Source organism: Hypanus sabinus, chromosome 3, assembly GCF_030144855.1.
Source record: "Hypanus sabinus isolate sHypSab1 chromosome 3, sHypSab1.hap1, whole genome shotgun sequence".
Classification (NCBI taxonomy): Eukaryota; Metazoa; Chordata; class Chondrichthyes; order Myliobatiformes; family Dasyatidae; genus Hypanus; species Hypanus sabinus.
Window position 1 is genome coordinate 98039933 of NC_082708.1, and position 19344 is coordinate 98059276.

The window sequence follows — 19344 nt, forward strand, 5'->3', positions numbered from 1 at the left end:
GGTAATACAATTGACAAGTTCTGCTTGAGTGCAGGATGCAGCACTAATGCAGTTGTGAACGTGCCAATGAACTATAGTTCTATTACTTTTGTGGGTTTGTCCAGGTTGAAGGACTAAATGGAACAATTTTATGAAAATTTTAATCAATTACTATAACTTCTTGCTACTCCTCTCACCCAAAGATCCATAATGCAACACTTCCTGTTCTGCTGCTTGGATTCGTCATTCAAAACTTCTAAGTTCCACCCACTGAAAGACTAGTCTTCACACTCTACCCTATATACCCCTTTAGTCTGTTATACAGCCATTCAACATTGGGTACCTTGATCTGTCAGTGTTTGGACCACTCAACTCAACTGAAACATTTATATTCTCATCATTCAACTTAACCCCAGCCAAAGCTGCTGAATTCCAATGGTTCCCTTCAACAAAATTAAATCAAATTGAACATTCAATTCCCGAGATCATGTTATTTTCTTATTCAGCAAGAACATTGGAGACAATTTTGTGATCCTAGTGGGAAACAGGAGCTAGATTGTTATGGATCCTGGATAAAATTACCATTCAGTGCAGAAATTACAAGTTGCTTAATAATATGCATCAACAAAAAGAAACATTGAGACTTTCTTTTAAAAAACAAAATGTAAAAACCAAATAATGAACCTCCATAAAGTGGAGGCTATGTTTAAATTTATGGATCAATAACACCACAACAACAGCTTTCACTGAAGTTTTTAATTAATAAACATGACAATAAATTCTTCCTCAACAATTAGGATTGCAGAATAAGCCCATTATGCACAGCACTTAGGCAGTGTAGTGTAACAAATATACATTAGAAAAATAAAAGTTGAAGATATTGGAAAAACAGCACGTTGATTTAATAGGGGCAGCTAGGATGCAAGTTAGTTCATAAAACAGAAAAGGATTAAATCTTTACAATAATTAACCTATGTAATATGCTATGTGGGCAGTAGGAGTGAGGAAAAATAAGGACAACTGATTTCAAAATTATACATGAGTTTAAAGTGATTTATTATCTGGAACACAATAAAAATTTTAAGTAGGCCATTCGCTGGCACATATCTGATCTAGCATCAAGATCAAGGTTGATCTTTTACTTCCATGCTACCTTATCATATCCCAATATCCAAAAATCATTTTCTCACAGGCCTCCTATATTGACTCCCAGAGCAACTCCATCAGTCCTCCAACCAAGGAACCAGGATTTTAAATTAAAAATCTTACCCTGCACTGACAATTGTTAAACCCCTTGTAATGACTTTCTTTAATGATTAAACCATTGCTACAGATAAAAAAAATTCAAGGAATAAATTGTTCAACCAATTTTAAGAGCATTATGGCAGATTACATACCAGCTTCTATAGACGAAAGATAAATAGAGGACTATGTGGGAGTGAAGTATTAGATTGATCTCAGATTAAATTAACAATATCGTGTGCCAAAAGCCCAATACTGTGCTCTACTATCCTATGTTATAATTAATTTCTTATGAAATAAAAAGGTAACAGACATTTGATACCTTTCTGGGCATTTTAAATCGGTACTGCACATACTATATTGAAATGACATACCTTTGCAAAACAATTAAACTAGAATTTAATATCAAAAAAATCCTGGAACGCTATAATTAAATATTTTCAGTGATGTAGCTAGTGGCTACTGCTTCCACAGGTCTAGTCACCCCGGTGTTACTGAATGCAGTTTGTATTCTTCGTAGGAAGAAGCTCAACCCAAATGTTCCAAAGATACAGGTATACAGGTTGGTAAGTGATTGACCACTATAGCGTCCCTAATGTGTAGAAATGGTTTGATGGTAAAATGGGGGAAGCAGAAAATAAGTATTTAATGAAGAGCTTTATGGCTGACAAATGGCCTGTTTCCAAACTGTCCTATATCATTGAGTTTTGACAATGGTCATTACAGAGTTTTGACTCAGTAATACCTTTCTCTGACCCTTATTCTATGCAAGTAGACCAGATGTCTTATACAGCACATCACCAGGAATAGTCAGATGCCAGCCTTGGCAATAGTCATGGTCAGAAATGCCCTTCGACTGGTAATCATAATATTTAGACACTTACATCCTGTTAATAGAGCACAGAATCACCACCTATTCTGTGCAATGCAAAGTAAGCAATTTGATTACGCTTAGAACACATTCACTGTGACGTACATTTTTAATAGTAGCGAAGGGTGGAATGAACAGAAATTACTTTCACAATACTGAACAAGAGGGAAGTATAACCAGAAACTTTAAGCATCCAATTTAAAAATGTTTAGTGTCCTATACATTCATTCCAAAAACAAGCAGCAATGCTGAAAGTATCAACTACAGGCAGCATTTAAACTTTGAAATTAAAAACTCTCAAATCATTAAAAATTGTGAACGTATTCAACACTATTGCAAATGCAAGTGCCCTGCAAATCTTTGTAGGCAGCTAATCTATCCTTTGAACAGCAAGCAATAAAATACTCCAAAATAATAATTTATCTAAAATGTAATTTTAAAAACTCTGAACTGACACTAAAGATTCAATAAAAACCCTCTATTCTTCCTTTAACTTCCATCTCAGAAAGTTTCATCTTTTTAAAAATTGCCACTCACAACCAATATTCAGAGGGTAATAACATTATATAACATGTAATACTTATGTTTACAAAATATATTAATAGCAAAACAAGTTGTTTACAGTGTATACAGGATTATCTTTGCATTGTACCCTGTTGCATGAAATGACATCTGTTTCCCCTTCCAAGGGCAGTAAAGGCAATAAATTAAATGGTATAAGATGAGAAATAAATTCAAAATCCTGAAATGTGTTTTGTCACTGTACTTCTGAACACCATTTTCAAACTGCATTCAGGGTATTGACTTTCCTAGTAAAGCCAAGTACATTTTAAAATGGCATCTTCCTCTTCACAAATTAATTTCAGTACCATCCTTTAAGACACCAAAAGTCAGTTAAAAATAGATAGTCAAAAGGGTTTCCATCTGACACACATCAACACGACTCTACTAACTGGACACATTTTATACTGTTGGAATAGAATTGTCTAAGAGTAATTTCATTCTTTGACCAAAATGTCTTTCTACTCTGGTGGTACTAGAAGTGCTTCCTAGCACTTAAGTCAGATTTTAAGTTCAAGCCAACAAAAGGAAAGAACGTCTCTGCCTTGCCAGTAACAAAAATAAAATTAAGCTACATGCCTTTGATTTTCTAAGAGATACCCCAGCACCAAATTAGGTGCTTTACCACTTATCCAGATACCAATTAACTTAGGCACACAAGATGTAAAACCTTGTTCAAATTATTTATCCTCAGCTGGAGTCATTCCTATCACATTAACTTCCTAAAAGACATTTAAAAAGAATATGATTCATATATTACACTGTATGTTTATACATCACAGTTATGACCTTTCACTATGCTGTCTGCCACATTTAGCTGCTGGATAGGTAAATTGTGCAAGCAGCAGAAAAGTAATTTCACAGAGCTGCCCGAACTTCAACCTTGCATTCAAAGATTAGTCTTCAGGTTGTATTTTAAATATCTCCTCTACACCAAATCACATAGATAGCTTTCTCAGTCTTGTTTCCAAAACATCTTCGCAGAATGTACAGTGAGTAGGGCCAGCAAGTTGACCTATCAGGTCACAGCATCCGAATCTTGTCACACTCAACAAAATGGGACTTAATTATGGAGAAAGGCAAAGGATGTGGACCTTCTAAAATTTTTCCAAGAAACTTGTAAACAATTTCATGATGGGTGTTAGTAACATCCCAGAAACAGTGCAAGAAATCCACTGATACAATTTGATACAGCAAATTCAGAATATTGCTGATTTTATAATTTAGAAAGCATGGTACCCTTTCTATTCAAATAAAGAAATCTTCTAATTTGCTGTGTTAATGTGACATCAACTTATGATGCCTTTGACTAAGTCACAACCCATCCTTTATACATCTTTTCTTTAAAGATTCTAGATATTCGCAAAATAGGAAATTCTGATACAGTAAATGAAGCATTTTTCAGCCAGTAGCAGAAAACAATGGAGTCAGACATACCAATGGTTTGTCCGCTTCTCCTTGTCCCTGGTACCTACCACTTCCAATGATTGCTAACCACCCTAAACTGTGGCTCACTTACTGCAAGGGGTGGAGAAGAGACACAAAAATTGGGAAAGAGGTTCAATCACAACCTTTTTTAAATTAGAGAACAATCACCCCAACAACTCAAATTAGAACTCAAAACTACAAGTCACAGGTGACTATAACTATTTCTAGAATCACAAAAACACAAATAACCAATAATTCAATACTGACACAGGCATCAAATCAGACATTCCTAAGTCAATTGGACTTCCCATTGTACCTTATCTCCACATACCTCATGCTTGTCGAACAAAGCACAAACTGCATAGCTAACCCTCCTCTTCAAAACTTAAAAAATGTCAACTGTGGCATGAACCACTTACAACCCAAGCTAAGATCAGAAAATTCTGCACGAGTCTAGAATTCATCCTGAGCTCTGGGTTTTATATTGCAGGCATTTGTATTTTTATACAAAATTAACAACCAGACAGGAATGAATTACAATATACAAATCCTTAATCTAACTCCAGTTATAATTTAAAAAATAAATTCTGGCAGATGACATGCTTCCAAAATTCTATTGTGACAAACTTTATTCATTTTCATTGCCAATATTTGTTAAAATATCAACTGATGACCAATTCACAGCTTACACAGAGGAGAAATCCACTGAATAAGAAATAACAAAGGTGTCTTCAATGAACCTGATTACATTTTAACTGTACTTTAATTCATATTCAATGGAAGAAATACTAGTGGAAGCAAGTTATCTGTTGAATGCAAACCTGATGGAAATTAAAAGACAATTTATACGAATTAGAAGGTCAAGCAAATTCAGAGTTTGCACGTCAATCAGAGTGATACAACTGCTCTCAATTCACTTATAGGGGAAAAAAATTCCTTGGCCAAGTTATTAATGGAAGCTTACCAGGTCAATCACTTCCCAAAGAGTATAAGCTTTCAAAAGGTTAAAAAATCTGATACAAAAGCAAAGAACGAAGTTCACTTTTATTTACAAAAAACGTAAGGTACCAATACTGTAGCTTTGGTACAAAGGCTTATAGTCTCCATTTTCAGACATCTTGAAAAGAATGCAAAACTGGTAGCTTAGTGATTAGCATAAAGCTTTACAGCACTAGCAATAAATTTGAAGATCAGGGTACATACAATTCCCACTGTTATTTGTAAACTCTCCGTGGGTTTCCTCTGGGTGCTCTGGTGTCCCCCACATTCCAAAGGGTTAGGGTAAGCTGTGGGCAGGCTATGTTTGCACTGGAAACGTGGCAACACATACAAGCATCACCCCCACCCCCCCAACCAGCACAGTTGTTCATTGATGCAAACAATGCATTTCACTGTTTTGATGTATGTGACAAAAAGCTAGTCTTAATCAGTAATCAGAAACATCACTTTTCATTCTAGTCAGATTCTGCAGTTATAGCTGTGCAGTGGCACGAGCATTCTTTGTATAAATGGAATTAAAATGAAGTGAATGGTACCAGAAATTCTAAAGCAAGCCTATCGTTCATCAGTTGGAATGTAACCAAATTTTTTTGTACATGGCAAGACTCTCGGCACAGTAACTTAGTGGTCAGCACAATGCTTCAGAGCACCAGTGATACGTTCCCCCCGTGACCAATTCCATGTATTTCCTCCGAGTGCTCTGGTTTCCTACCACAGTCCAAACACAGTCATTGGTCATTGTAAGTTTTCCAGTGATAAGGCTTGGGTTAAATTGGGGGATTGCTAGGGGGAATGGCTGAAAGGGCCGGAAGGACCTGTTCTGTATTATATCTCAATAAATAAGCTTTATACTGCTATTTTTGATGTATATTACTTACAGGTAACTGTAACGTTACCTATTGAACTGAAAAGAATATATCTTCAGTATATGTCACAAATCTGGAAACATTATACAAACGAAACACCTATTTTGAGTAATTTTCGTAACAGGTTGTGCCTTTTTAATGACACTTCTCAATGGATGTTTACACTCAGGATGGAAGTACAATTTCCTTGTCACCCTTATGAATAAATTTTTAATTCACTCAATGCAATTTATCATTTTTAAACAATGAATTTTCCTCATCTCATTCTGGTAAAATTTTAAATTAGGAAACAGAAGTTAAAACAAGGAGTTGCTACAAAGGCTGATTTCTTTCCCCCCCCCCCAAATGATGATAGGTCCCCATTTCAGTGAGATCTGCACAGTCCAAAAACGGCAACATGAAACTTGAATGGTTTGGGGGGGGGAGAGAAGACGCAGAGCTTTAGTGAGAGCAAATATTTAATAAGTAAAAAAAATCAACAGCCAAATATTGCACTCAACTTTACATAGCAAGGTGAGCAGTTATAAACTAAAATAAAAGCCCATCAAGTTTTTTTTAAGTAACTATTTTATATAAATGTTTTGAGGCAAAAACTGCTGACATTGGAAATATGGAAGAAAAAATATTGGGGAAACAGCATCTATAGAGAGAGAAGCAGTTCAGTTGTCAAATCAGTGATCTTTCATCAGTTCCAATTTAGAGCAAAGTATTAGCAAATGTCTGAAATCAGCACATCACTTATAGATCATCTCCAACATATCCACTGAGTCGGCAACAGTCAGCCGCAAATTTCTCTGATGGAATTGCACAGTGCTGAATCTCTAGCCAAACTGTCAATCCTTTAGAATTCCAGAGACTTAAACTAACAGAAAATAAAATTGCAAACATTTTTGACCTCTTAATAAAGCTTAGAAATGCCCACTAGGCAGTTGCTTGCCTACCATTTTGCAAGACTTAGATCACCTGTGGCTAACCTACCTCATGGGGTAACACTCAACTCTTACTGAGTGCCACAAAATCAATCAGACTATGTGATCAGAAGTCCCTTATTATTTACAACAATAAAACATATTCCTGAATCACATATAACCCAGATCTTGCAGCAAACTAACTTTGCTGAGCTACTGTTTAAACTTCAAAACAGTCTGAAGGATCTGACTTGAGTTTCTGCTCTGGTCTACTAATAAATAGAAAATTATGGTATTCAAAATCACAGTTTTAAATTCCTTAGCTTTGTGGCTGAACAACTTAAGGCTCAGAGTCTGCAGCCAGCACCTAGTCGTCATCCCTGTTATTTAGGGCAAAGACTTTAATGATTATGGGGTCTGTTATGGTAAGGATGCTTCCTGTTAAATAGGATTCATGTGATATTTGTATTCCCTGCACAATTAAAAATAGTTCGATTTAATGCCACCTCATGGAAACCTTTTGCTGACTCAACAGTTGCACACTTCAGTCAAAGTTTGCTGACAAGTTATTTCGCATCAAGAAGTGTCCCGGGCAATCCACCCGCTTTCGGTTAAGAAATTCAATATCCTCTTCTTCAAAACCTTGTCTAGGTAGCTAGGCAGCCGGCTCTTGGAAGGGATGCCCTGCCTTTTCTGTAGGTAGTCCTTGATGATGATGGTTTTGACAGTGAGATAGCGGCCGGGGCTGAGGTTCAGCGAGCCACACAGCACCTTCTCCCGCTCGGACAGCAGATCGAAGCCGGGCAGGTTCTCCATGGCGCTGCTGAACTCGGCGGCCGCCGCCTCCCTTCCCGCTTCGTCCTTGGGGCGCTTGGCCGAGGCCGAGTTGGCGGTGCTGGCGGCGGCGCTGCCCGCCGCCCCGGTGCCGCCGCCGCCGCCGTTGCCCCGCAGCTCCTTGCGGCGCTCCCGCTTGTGGCGCGCCGCCTCGTACTCGGCCGACTCCTCGGTCTTGGCGATGCCGTTGCGCCGGTAGCGCTGCAGCTCGCGGATCTTGGCGCGCAGCGCGCGCTCCTTGTGCAGGTTATCGAAGCAGTCGTCGAACTCGCGCGCCGACAGGAACTGGCAGATGGGCCGCAGCTTGGCGCGCAGCTCGCGCTCCTCCTTGGTCACCTTGCGGCGCGGCACGCGCTCCTTCCGCTCGCGGCCCAGGAAGGCGGGCACCAGGCTGTAGTCGCGCGCCATGTTCTTGCGCCGCTGGCGCTCGCGCAGCTGCCTGACGTACATGTCGACGTGCGCGCGCTTCAGCTCGATGTCCACCTCCTCGTCGTCGTAGTTGAGCGCCAAGCCGCTGATGAGCGTCTCGGCGTCCTGCAGGTACTCGATCTCGTAATCGTCGCGCAGCGGCATGTAGCCCAGCTGCTGCTGTTCTGCCGCGGTGATATCGAGCGGCGGTAGCGGCGTAGTCAGGCTGGGCGACAGGGGCGCGCCGCTCGGACACGTGTGATCGGTCACGCGGTTGGGGATGGTGTCCGGGATACACGCGCGCCCCAGGTTACCGTGGATGTACATGCTGACGTAGTGTTCCATCACTTCCGGCGGCGCGCGCGCCCCTACGTGCGCGGCCATGTCCTCCCAGTTGCCGAACCCGTACTGTTCGATGGCGTCGAGCAGCAACTGCTCCTCACGGCTCGTCCAGCCGCCCTCGGCCTCGGGCCCCCACAGCGTGAACCTGCCACCATCCACCAACTGGTAGCCGTGCCAGCGCCGGTGGTTGCCGATCTCGGCACCTGCCGAGAAGCACTCGGGGCACAGCTCGATGTCCTGGCATTCGGTACAGCGGAGCCGGAGGCTCGTCACGTCAGCCAGGCAGTAAACGCAGTACTTCTTACCCAGCTCCGCCATTGTGTGCCGAGCCTGCGCAGTGCACGTCCGGCCGCTCGCTCGCTCCCTCCTCCCGTCAGCGGCCGGCGCATGCGCGGTCGGCGGGCCCGGCGCCGGGTGAAAGGCCATTACCGTCTTGTGCTGAGGGAGGGAGTGTAGAGCAGAGACAGGCCGTGCACCCACTTTAACCCCCGCCCCCCGAAAAGACCTGAAATAATATCAAAAGCGAATGTATTTCAGAGACTCTTATATCAATGGCAATCATAATCTTAATTTGCTCATTCTGTGCTGTGTTGTGTAATGTGGGCGATGGTGGTCTGTTGACAATGATTGTTCATGGTAAATTTTTTCACAGAAATGGTTTGCCTTTGCCTTTTTCTGGGCAGTGCCCTTACAAGATGGGTGTCCCCAGCCATTATCAGTGCTCTTCAGAGATTGTCTGGCAACATTGGTCACATAACCATAATGTATAATACGTGCCTTGTGCTCATACAACCATCCACCACCTGCTCCTATTACCCTGATCGGTAGTGGGGTGGAGGGGCTAAGCAGCTGTTACACTTTGCCCAAGGGTGACCTGCGAGCTTGTGGAGAGAAGGAACACCATACACCTCCTTGGCAGAGATGTATCTCTACCCTCCTAACAAACTATCATGTTAAACTGTCTGTCCCAAAGCTCTCAATCTATCAATTGGATGTTTCATTTGAATCTCATAGGAACTGCATTCAAATAATATATGCTGCACTGTTGTTGACCACTGCAGTCCCTGTAAATTCCTGTTTCAAGTACATTTGTGAACAGAAAGTATTCAATTTGGTATGTCTAATATGTAGAAGTGTAAGTATACTTCTTTCTTCCTGTTATATCTATCTCCCATTTCAGCTCCCACCATCCTCTGAATGTTATATAAATGCTGTGTTTTTCTTACCCCAACTACGTTGCCACAGTGATTGAATAGACTTTTTAAATAATGGCTTTCACCTCCCCAATACATTTACAACTTTAATTTTAAATGATTACTTGGCTACAATGTCTACTACCTCATTTCCTTCAACCACCAACAAGGACAGGAACCCATAAGAAATTCTGTACTTCTTCAAAGTTCAATGTAAATTTATTTTCAAAGTACATATACATTTGCAAGAAAATGTTTGTAAACTCTTTGCAATTATCTGGTTTTCAGCACTAATTACTCATAAAATGTGGTCTGATCTTCATCTAAGTCACAACTATAGACAAGCACAATCTGCCTAAACGATAACACGCAAATAATTGTACTTTTCATTTCTTTATTGAACACATTGTTTAATCATTCACAATCCAGGCCAGAAAAAGTACACAAATCCTTATATTTAATAACTGATAGAACCTCTTTTAGCAGCAATAACCTCCACCAAACGTTTCATGTAACTGCTGGTTAGACGTACACAATGGCGAGGAGGAATTTGACACCATTCCTCCATACAAAACTGAACATGAACAGCTTGTCAGGTAATGCCATTTTATCCTAATTGTGTCAGGTCTGGACTCTGACTTGGCCATTTCAACATGTGAATTTTCTTCTTTTTAAACCATTCTGTTGTTGATTACTCATGTTTTGAATCATTGTCTTGTTGCATCATACAACTTCTATTAAGCTTCAGGTGACAGATCTTGATACAATTTTGAATTCATTGTTCCTTTGACAGTTGCAGTTTGTCCAGGCTCTGAGGCAGCCCCAACCCATGATGCTCGTTCCACCGTGCTTCATAGAAGGGATGAGCTTTTGGTGTTGGTGTGCAGTGCCTTTTTTCCTCCTAGGCATAGCAGTGTGCATTTCAGCCTAAAGTTCAACTTTTGTTTCATCTATCCACAGAACATTGTCTAATAAGGTTATGAAACATCCAGGTGATCTTTTGCAAATTTGACACGTGCAGTAGTATTTTTGTTTCTGGAGAGTAGGGGTTTCCTCCATGCTGTCTTCATTGTTGTTCAGTGTTTTTCTTATAGTGGACACATGAACAGAGACTTTAGCAATTTCTAGAGATTTCTGCAGGTCTTTTGCTGTTACCCTTGTCTTCTTTTTCACCTCCTTAAGCATTACATGTTGTGTTTTTGATGTGATCTTTTCAGGATGCTCACTCCTGGAGAGAGTACTGAATTACCTCCACTTGTAGACAATTTCTCTTACTGTAGACTAATGAACACTCAGGTCTTTAGAAATGCTTTTTTCCAGCTTCATGCATCTCTACAATTCTCCTCCTAAGGTTCTCTGAAAGTTGTTTTGATTGAGACATGGTGCACATAAACAGATCTTTCCTCAGAAGAGCAGGCTCTTTCAGTAACCTGACCTTGTGTGTCTTTTTGATAGGGCAGAGCACTGCTACAATCCACATCTCCAAATTCATCTCATTGATTGGAACACCTGATTCCAAATAGTTTTGGTAAAAGGCATTACCCCGGAGGTTCACATACTATTTTGAATCCAGACTGTGAATGTTTAAAGGATGTGCTCAGTATTGACGAGAACAAGTCCAATTGTTTGTGTGTAAATAGTTTAGGCAGATTGGCTTTGTCTATTATTGTGACTTAGATGAAGATCAGACCACATTTTATGTGTAATTAATGCAGAAAATCAAGTAGTGGCAAGGAGTTCACAAACTTTTACTTGCAACTGTATGCCATCATATACAACCTTGAGATTTGTTTTCTTGTGGGCATCCACAGTACAAAGAAACAGTGATAAAACACACACAACGAGATGGACAAACAACCACTGTGCAAAAGACAACAAACTGTGCAATGAAAAAAGAAAAATAAATGATAATAAATAAATAAGCAATCAATATTAAGAGTATGAGATGAAGGGTCCTTGAAAGAGATTTCATAGGTTGTGGGATCAGTTTAGTATCAGGGTGAGAGAAGCTGAGTGAATTTATCCCCTCTGTTTCAAGAACCTGATGGTTGAAGGGTAATAACTATTCCTGAACCTAGTGGTGTGGGTCTTGAGTCTCCTGTTCCTTCTTCATCATGGCAGTTGCAAGAAGAGAGCTTGGTGGTGGAAGTCCTGCACCAGGGCTCCTTATAAATGTGCTCAGTGGTGGGGAGAGCTTTACCCGTGAAGAACCAGGCTGTATCCACTACATTTTGTAGGCTTTTCCATTCAAAGGCATTGGTGTTTACGTACTTGGTCGTGATGCAACCAGTCAATACACTTTCCATCACAGTTCTACGGAAGTTTGTCAGAGTTTTAGATGACATGCCAAATCTTCACAAACATCTATGAAAACAGAGGTGCTGCTGTGCTTTCTTTGTAATTGCACTTAGTGCTGGATCCAGAACAGATCCTCTGAAATGATAACACCAAGGAATTTAAAGTTGCTGACCTTCTCCACCTCTGATCCCCTGTTGAGGACTGATTCACAGACCTCCAGTTTGCTCCTCCTGTAATCAATGTTCAGCTCCTTAGTCTTGCTGACATTGAGTGAGATGTTCATCACATTCCAAGACTAAATTGATAGCAACCATATTAGACAAGAACGCTGATACTTTATCTGATAATCTTTTTTTAATAGCCACTTGAAACTTTGGAACATAAACAAAAACACCTCAATGACCTGTCATTGGATCTTTTGAACCATCTGTATTGATATGTAAGAAACCATAATATTTGCCTTTAATATATGTATTGTTGAATTACTGTATCTGTAACACTGATATACAATAAATCTTCATCTTGATCTTTTCTTGAAGGCTTCAATCAACCACAGGCAAAGGGAAAAACAGAGAAGAGGTACACTGGGACTATATTCCACATTAAACAACCCAACGTTTTGTGGCTGTTCATTTCTCCGCCCAAAAATGAAGATTTTATGAATGAAGTTCTCCCAACAATTTTTATTAAAGTTGCCAAATTAGATGACCAACTTTATGCACTATGTTAACCCAATAAACAACTGCAACTGTCACTTACGTAGATATAAAGATAATTGACTCATTTCTCCAGTAATGCCAAAATTGGGGATGATTTAATAGCACCACAATAAAATTTCAATGTTTGAGCTTGAACTTTATCTGGGGGCTTTAACACTGCCTGACGCCGAAGCAACACAACCATAATCAGAGGCAGATTGATGCTCCCCTTTCAGTTACAGTATGTACATGACTATTTAAGAGCATAAGAACAGTCACAGGGCATTTGGACCCAGGATCTTGCTTTGGTGATGTGGTAAACCATGTAAATAGGTTATAACTGGGTTATCTGTCTGGATATGCCTGGACACGCCCCTCCGCTGACTGCTCCTCTCACAGACCCCTGAATAAAGGTGATTGTGTCACTGCTCCTCCTACTGTCCAAGACAGACATACAGCATGGACGTAGATCTGTTAATAAAAGCCTTTCAGTATTTACTCTACTTCCAGTCTTTTGGAGTAATTGATAGTGCATCAGGTGGAAAGCCTGGGATGGGAACGCCAATGCTTTTGAGCGGGAAGTCCTACAAAAGGTAGTGGATTCTGTCCAGTACATCACGGGTAAAACGCTCCCAACCATTGAGCACATCTACATGAAACAGTGCCAGAAAAAAGTAGCATCAATCATCAAAGATCCTTATCACCCAGGCCATGCTCTTTTTATGCTGCTACCATCAGGTAGAAGGTAAAAGAGCACTACCAGGTACAAGAACAGTTATTACCCCTCAACCATCAGGCCCTTGAACAAAAGGGGATAGCTACACTCAATAAAGAATTTTTTATCTTGTTATTTCATGCTCATTATTTATTGATACTTATTTATATCTACATTTGCACAGTTTACGGATCCTGTTTAGTTACAGCCTATAGATTTGCTAAGTATGCCCACAGAAAAAGAATCTTAGGTTTGTATGTGGTGACCTGTATGTACTCTGATAATAAATTTTACTTTAAACTTTTTGAACATTGCTGCTCATTATCACACACAAAATGTTGGAGGTCAAGCAGCATCTGTGAAGGGGAATAACAGTTGATGTTTTGGACCAAGACCAAGATGTTGTCTGACCTGCTGTGTTCCTCCCACGTCTGCAGGTTCTCTTGTGTCCACCGTTCAACAAGCTTGTGATTGTTCTTTCAGTTCAACATTCCCTGCTCTTTACCAATATCCCTTAATTTCTCTAAATTCCAGATATTTGTTCAGTTTTGAATGCATTCGAGGACTGAGCATCTGTAACCATCAGTAGTAGAAAATTACCAAACTCATCTTTCTAAATTTGTTTTTACCAAAACAGACTCACCCTTAATTTGAGACTGTGACTCTTCATCTCCATCCCATATCATTAGTCCTGATGAAGGATCATAGCCTGAAACATCGACTGTACTTCTTCCTATAGATGTTGCCTGGCTTGCTGTGTTCCACCAGCATTTTGTGTGTGTTACTTGAATTTCCAGCATCTGCAGATGCTGGAAATCTGCAGATTTCCTCGTGTTCCCATCCCATATCTATCCTGTTAAGCCTTGTGTCTCAAGTAAAGTCTGTTTGACTTTACTTCACATTAGAAACTGGCAACCAAGGAACCACCCTAATGAATCTTTGCTGCACTGCCTCAATACCAAATGTATTAGGAAAATTGGACACCATACTGCATGTGGGGTTTCATTAAAGCCATGTTCAATGACATTGTAATGTTCTAGTTGGCTTGTTATAACACCTTACATTACAGAATTGGCCAGCTATTGATCTCAGGTGATGCATTGATGGTTTCTTGTTTTCTTAAATAGGCTGCTCACATGTGAAACTCTTGAATCAGCAGGGACTATTCGAGGATCCATACAATCTTGGAGTGCATCCAGGTGCTAAAGACATGGCAACTGAATACTTGGATGTCAGAAGCAGAACAATGGAAATCGTGAATGCTCAAATGGTAGAGGTGCGCAAGATAATAGAGTTACAAAGTTAGAGAAGGTAACATGGAGAGTGCTGGGGCTATGCGGTAACTTAAGGAAAATAAGAACTTGAAATTAAGATATATACAGAGCTGAAGTCAATGTACTTCACATGAAGTGGGGGTACTGGTGAATTGATGGTTAGGAAATGGGGTGTGAGAATCAGTTCACATTTACTGAAATTATTTAGTTTCCTCATGGGATCTGCATGTTGTCAGAAAGGACAAAATTTTGTGCTCATCCCCAATTCCTCTTTGAATGGCAGTGGTGTAATTCATGTGATGAAGGAATTTCCAAGGTGCTATTAGAGAGAGAAATGGCAGTTCATGTTGCAAATTTGAGTGATGGTAGAAACCTAAAATATCGTTTGAAAATACCAGTGATGCTCACTGTTCTCCTTCAGCAAGGTGTTAATTCTGTTTCTCCACAGATGTTGCTTGATAAGGTCAACATCTCCAGCATTTTCTGTTTATATTGTAATTGAAAATTGCATATGTTTTACACATCATGGCCAGAAGATGTCTCTAGATATAAAGAGTCCCTATGGAGGTGGATGCACCTTTTAAAAATATATTAGCTTTATTTGTCATATGTACATCAAAACATACAGAGTAATGTGTCGGTCTGCGTTAACAATCAACACAGTCTGAGGATTGTGTTGGAGGCAGCCCACAAGTGTTGCCAACATAGCAGGCCCTAACCGTGTGCTTTTCGAATGTGGGAGGAAACCAAAGCACCTGGAGAAAGCCCATGCAGTTATGGGGAAATCATACTAACTCCTTATGGTGTTAATTACAGTGATTACAGTGCGAATCGAACCTCAATCATTGATCACTGGCACTGTAAAGTGATTGCACTAACTGCTGTGTTACTGCGTTACCCCATTTAGTAGGCAATGTGGAAACACTGTTGAAAACAGAATAGTCTGGTGTTTGTTTGGTCACTCTGACATGCAACCAGCAAATAGAACAGCTGTCAGCATATACTGCACACTCCAACTATTAAAACTGCAGATGAGAACTCTACCCCAGCTTGGAAAGAGTCCTGACTCTGTGGAAAACATCATGTGCGGTCCCAGTACCCACAAAGGGCCAAGTGAAAGTTTTAAATGACTACCATCCAGTGGCCCTGGCCTCATGCATCATGATGACCCTAGAGAGGTTGGTCTTGGCTCACCACCAAGCCCTGGTCAGATCAGCCCTCAATCCCCTGAGGTTTGCTGACCAGGAGCACATTAGAGTTGACAATGCTGTCATCTACCTGCTGAACAGAGCCTAGACTAATTTAAATAAGCACGATAGCACTGTGAGGATCATGTTTTTGATTTCTCAAGTGCCTTCAACACCATACAGCCCTCACTGCTGGGGGAAAAGCTCTGTTCAATGTAGGTCGGCACTTAAATCGTATCCTGGATAGTGGACCTCCTTACTGGCAGACCACAGTTTGTGTGGCTTCAGAGCTGTGTGTTAGACATGGCTATAAGCAGCACTGGGGCCCCCAGGGGGTCTGCATTGACTCCCTTCCTGTTTACCCTGTACACCTCGGACTTTAGATACAATGCTGAGTCATGTCATCTGCAGAGATTCTCTGATGAGGCCCCAATAGTTTGGTGTATAAAGGGAGGACAAGAGGATGAATGCAAAAGATTGAGGGGTTTGTCAAATGGTGCAAGCTGAATCACCTGCAGCTCAGCATCAGTAAGACAAAGGAGATGGTGATGGACTTTAGGAAGACCAAGCCTGCACTGCTCCCTGGTACTACTGATGGTGAGGACCTACAAGTACTTAGGGGTGCACCTGGATGACAGACGAGTGGAACACCAACACAGACGCCGTATACAAGAAGGAGCAGGGTCACCTCTACTTCCCGAGGAGACTGAAGCCCTCTGGAGTACGCAGGCCTCTTCATCATTTGTTCAACCAGTCTGTTGTCATCAGTACAGTTTTCTTTGTGGTGGTGTGCTGGGGGAATGGCACCAACATGGGTGATGCCAACAGGCTTAGTAAACTGATTAGAAAGGCTGGGTCCTATTATAGGAGTCAAACTGCACACACTGGAGGGTGTGGTAGACCAAAGGACCCTACATCAAATCGTGGCAATTCTGGACAATGTTTCTCACCCTCTGCATGCCACCTTGTCTGAACAGAGGTGCACTTATAGTAATACACTAAGATAACTGCACTGCTCCAAAGAGCGCTGCATGAGGTAATTCTTACCCTCAGCCATTAGGCTCTATAATGAGTCAACCTATAGCCAGGGAAATGATGACCCCCCCTCTTGTTAGACTGTTATTAACCTTTGTTTAAGCTCTTTTTAGCTCTATTTACCACACCCTGTATCTTGGACACCCTGTGCAATACCGCCATCAGTTCTTATCTGGACAGTGTGAATGTGAACCATTACTCAATAATATTACGGTAATTCTTGCACTATCGTTTTACCAGTATGAACTTGAAACTCTTGTAAATCTTGTAACTGTTGTCTTATAAATCTTGTATATCTTATTTTTAAGGTAACTTATTTTTTAATTCTTCTTTCTTCTAATATTTGTATACAGGTAGTCCCCGAGTTACGAACGTCTGATTTACGGACAACTCGTACTTACAAACCGAGGAAGGAGAACGCCGTCCACCATTCTAAGTCGTTGCCGTTGACACTGTGTCGAGTGTGTAACTTTGTATTTGGCTTAAATTTTTCTTCACAAGATTCACCCTGACCCGGCCCCCCCCCCCCCCGCCCTGTTCCAGTCGGCTGGTGGCGCAGTGAAATCAGCGCCGGGCTGGAGAACGGAGGTTCCAGAGTTCAGTCCAGTGACATACCACTTCTGTGCCGGGTTGATATCGATGCAGTGACTCCCGTACCATCCATGCCGGGTTGATGTCGAGCTCGCAACTCGACCTCGTTAAAAAAAAACACTGCCACCTCCAGTTTAAATTTGCATGTGGAATATTGTGGGGGATCAAATACCCAAACCCAGCCCCCACTTGTGTCATTTAACCTGTCTCAGTGCCGTGGAGTTTAGGACCCAGGGAATTCAGTGCAGAGGTCCTTAGGATCCAGTGGACCTCAGGAGCCGGCGGAGGTTGGGACCTGCCGCCCACAGTGTTTCTGTTCCGTTGACAGGAAGCGATCGCGATTGAAAATAAAGTGGAAATAATAAAGTGATTGGAAAGAGGTGAAACACCATTGGTCATTGGAAAAGCGTTAGGCTATAGTCGGTCAACGATCGGAACAATTTTAAAGGATAAAGTGAGAATAATGGAGCATATGAAAGGCCCTGCCCCGATGAAAGCTACAATTATTACTAAGCAATGCAGTGGCTTAATTATTGGAATACATACGTTTCTTAAGTGTTTTATATGCATAGAAAGGTGAAATATACACTTTATACTAAGACAAACATTTGACTAACTGACGCTAAATAATACCGAATGTACTTGTTCTGACATACGTACAAATCCAACTTAAAGACAGACTCAGGAACGGAACTCGTTCTTAGCCTGGGGACTGCCTGTATCTGTACATTTGTAATGCTACTGTGACACTGCAATTTCCTACTGTGACACTGCAATTTCCTTTGGGATCAATAACGTATCTATTTAACTATCTACCTATCTATCCATATCTTGGTCCAGGTCCTAAAGGGATACAGACTAATTTTATAACTTCAGTAGAGACACAGTCATCTGGGAAGATATGATTGGCAGTAGAACTGGATGTGAAAACGTAATAAATGCAAACAATTGCACCCCTCCCAGGCTTGCTCTGCCATTTAATAAGACTATAATTGATTCAGTTTTAAGTTTTGTCACCTGTCACGTCTTCCTGTCCTGTTATGGTCACTGACTGTGACTCCGTACCAGGCACAACCATTCTTCAGTGGTAGGCCTGTCACCTAGGCAAGGGTGGACACACAAACAAACCCCCACCAGTCGTACCTTCACACACTGTGAGCCTCTGATCGATTCCCCCGAATTGATCCTCCAAACTCCCACCTTCACGTGGGTGCACAACGGTCTTTCAGTGTCCCGTGCTGTGTCTGCTTGTGTCTTTGCAGACCTGATTTTTATCATTACTTGCAGGGCATCGGCCATCCATCACCTGGTCCTGCCTTGCTGTCTCAGCAAGTATCCTCACAAGCAGGCAAAGAAAGTGTCCTTGGAGCAAAGGTAAACAATCAGCTAAAGCCATAAAGCATGTCCCTCTCTCTCTCTCATCTGCAGCAGGATGCCTCCCCCCCCCCCCCTTCTCTCTCTCTCTCATTAGCAGCATAGTTCACGGGGGGGTCAACTCTGGACCCCATTTCAGCCTGGTTTGCTCATCACACACCAATGTTCTAATTCAAACAAACACAAGACCTCAGGGCAATATCTCCAAATCAGGGTTGGGCACCTGTTAGAATATGTCATCATCTGACTGAGAAAAAAACAAGGATGTGCATATCCACCATGTGATGAAAAGTGCCATTGACTGTTTGAATGTTTTGTCTTCTCTCCTCAACAGTGGTAGCAACAGAAGTGTAATCTTTAGAAAGTTATTGCTGAAATTCTTATGAACCCCTAAGAAAACATCCCAGAGGCAACCTAATGACCTCCAACCAATAGGAGTCACAGAGTGGCCAATGTGCCTGGAGTGCCCTGAAGACCAGCATAATTTGGAATCTGTGAAGGACAGTGGGATTCTTGACTGGAAATCACCAAGGCTGGTTTG

At 41.3% G+C, this 19344-nt stretch overlaps 1 protein-coding gene and 1 long non-coding RNA gene across 2 annotated transcripts; one reads left to right on the forward strand and one right to left on the reverse strand.

Moving 5' to 3' along the window:
- Window positions 1-5112: 5112 nt before the first annotated feature.
- Window positions 5113-9049, reverse strand: tada2b (transcriptional adaptor 2B). The gene has a single exon (XM_059964850.1). It carries the CDS (start codon window positions 8862-8864, stop codon window positions 7431-7433), a length of 1434 nt encoding a protein of 477 aa, XP_059820833.1. The 5' UTR covers window positions 8865-9049; the 3' UTR covers window positions 5113-7430.
- A 31-nt stretch (window positions 9050-9080) lies between these two features.
- On the forward strand, window positions 9081-17220 carry LOC132391537 (uncharacterized). Its single transcript, XR_009511258.1, has 3 exons — window positions 9081-9573; window positions 14470-14618; window positions 17192-17220. It is a non-coding gene; the product is annotated as an uncharacterized LOC132391537 (long non-coding RNA).
- Window positions 17221-19344: the final 2124 nt, after the last annotated feature.

Coding starts and splice junctions, on each gene's coding strand:
- tada2b (XM_059964850.1), bottom strand. CDS start 8,864: ATGGCCTTTCACCCGGCGCCGGGCCCGCCGACCGCGCATGCGCCGGCC.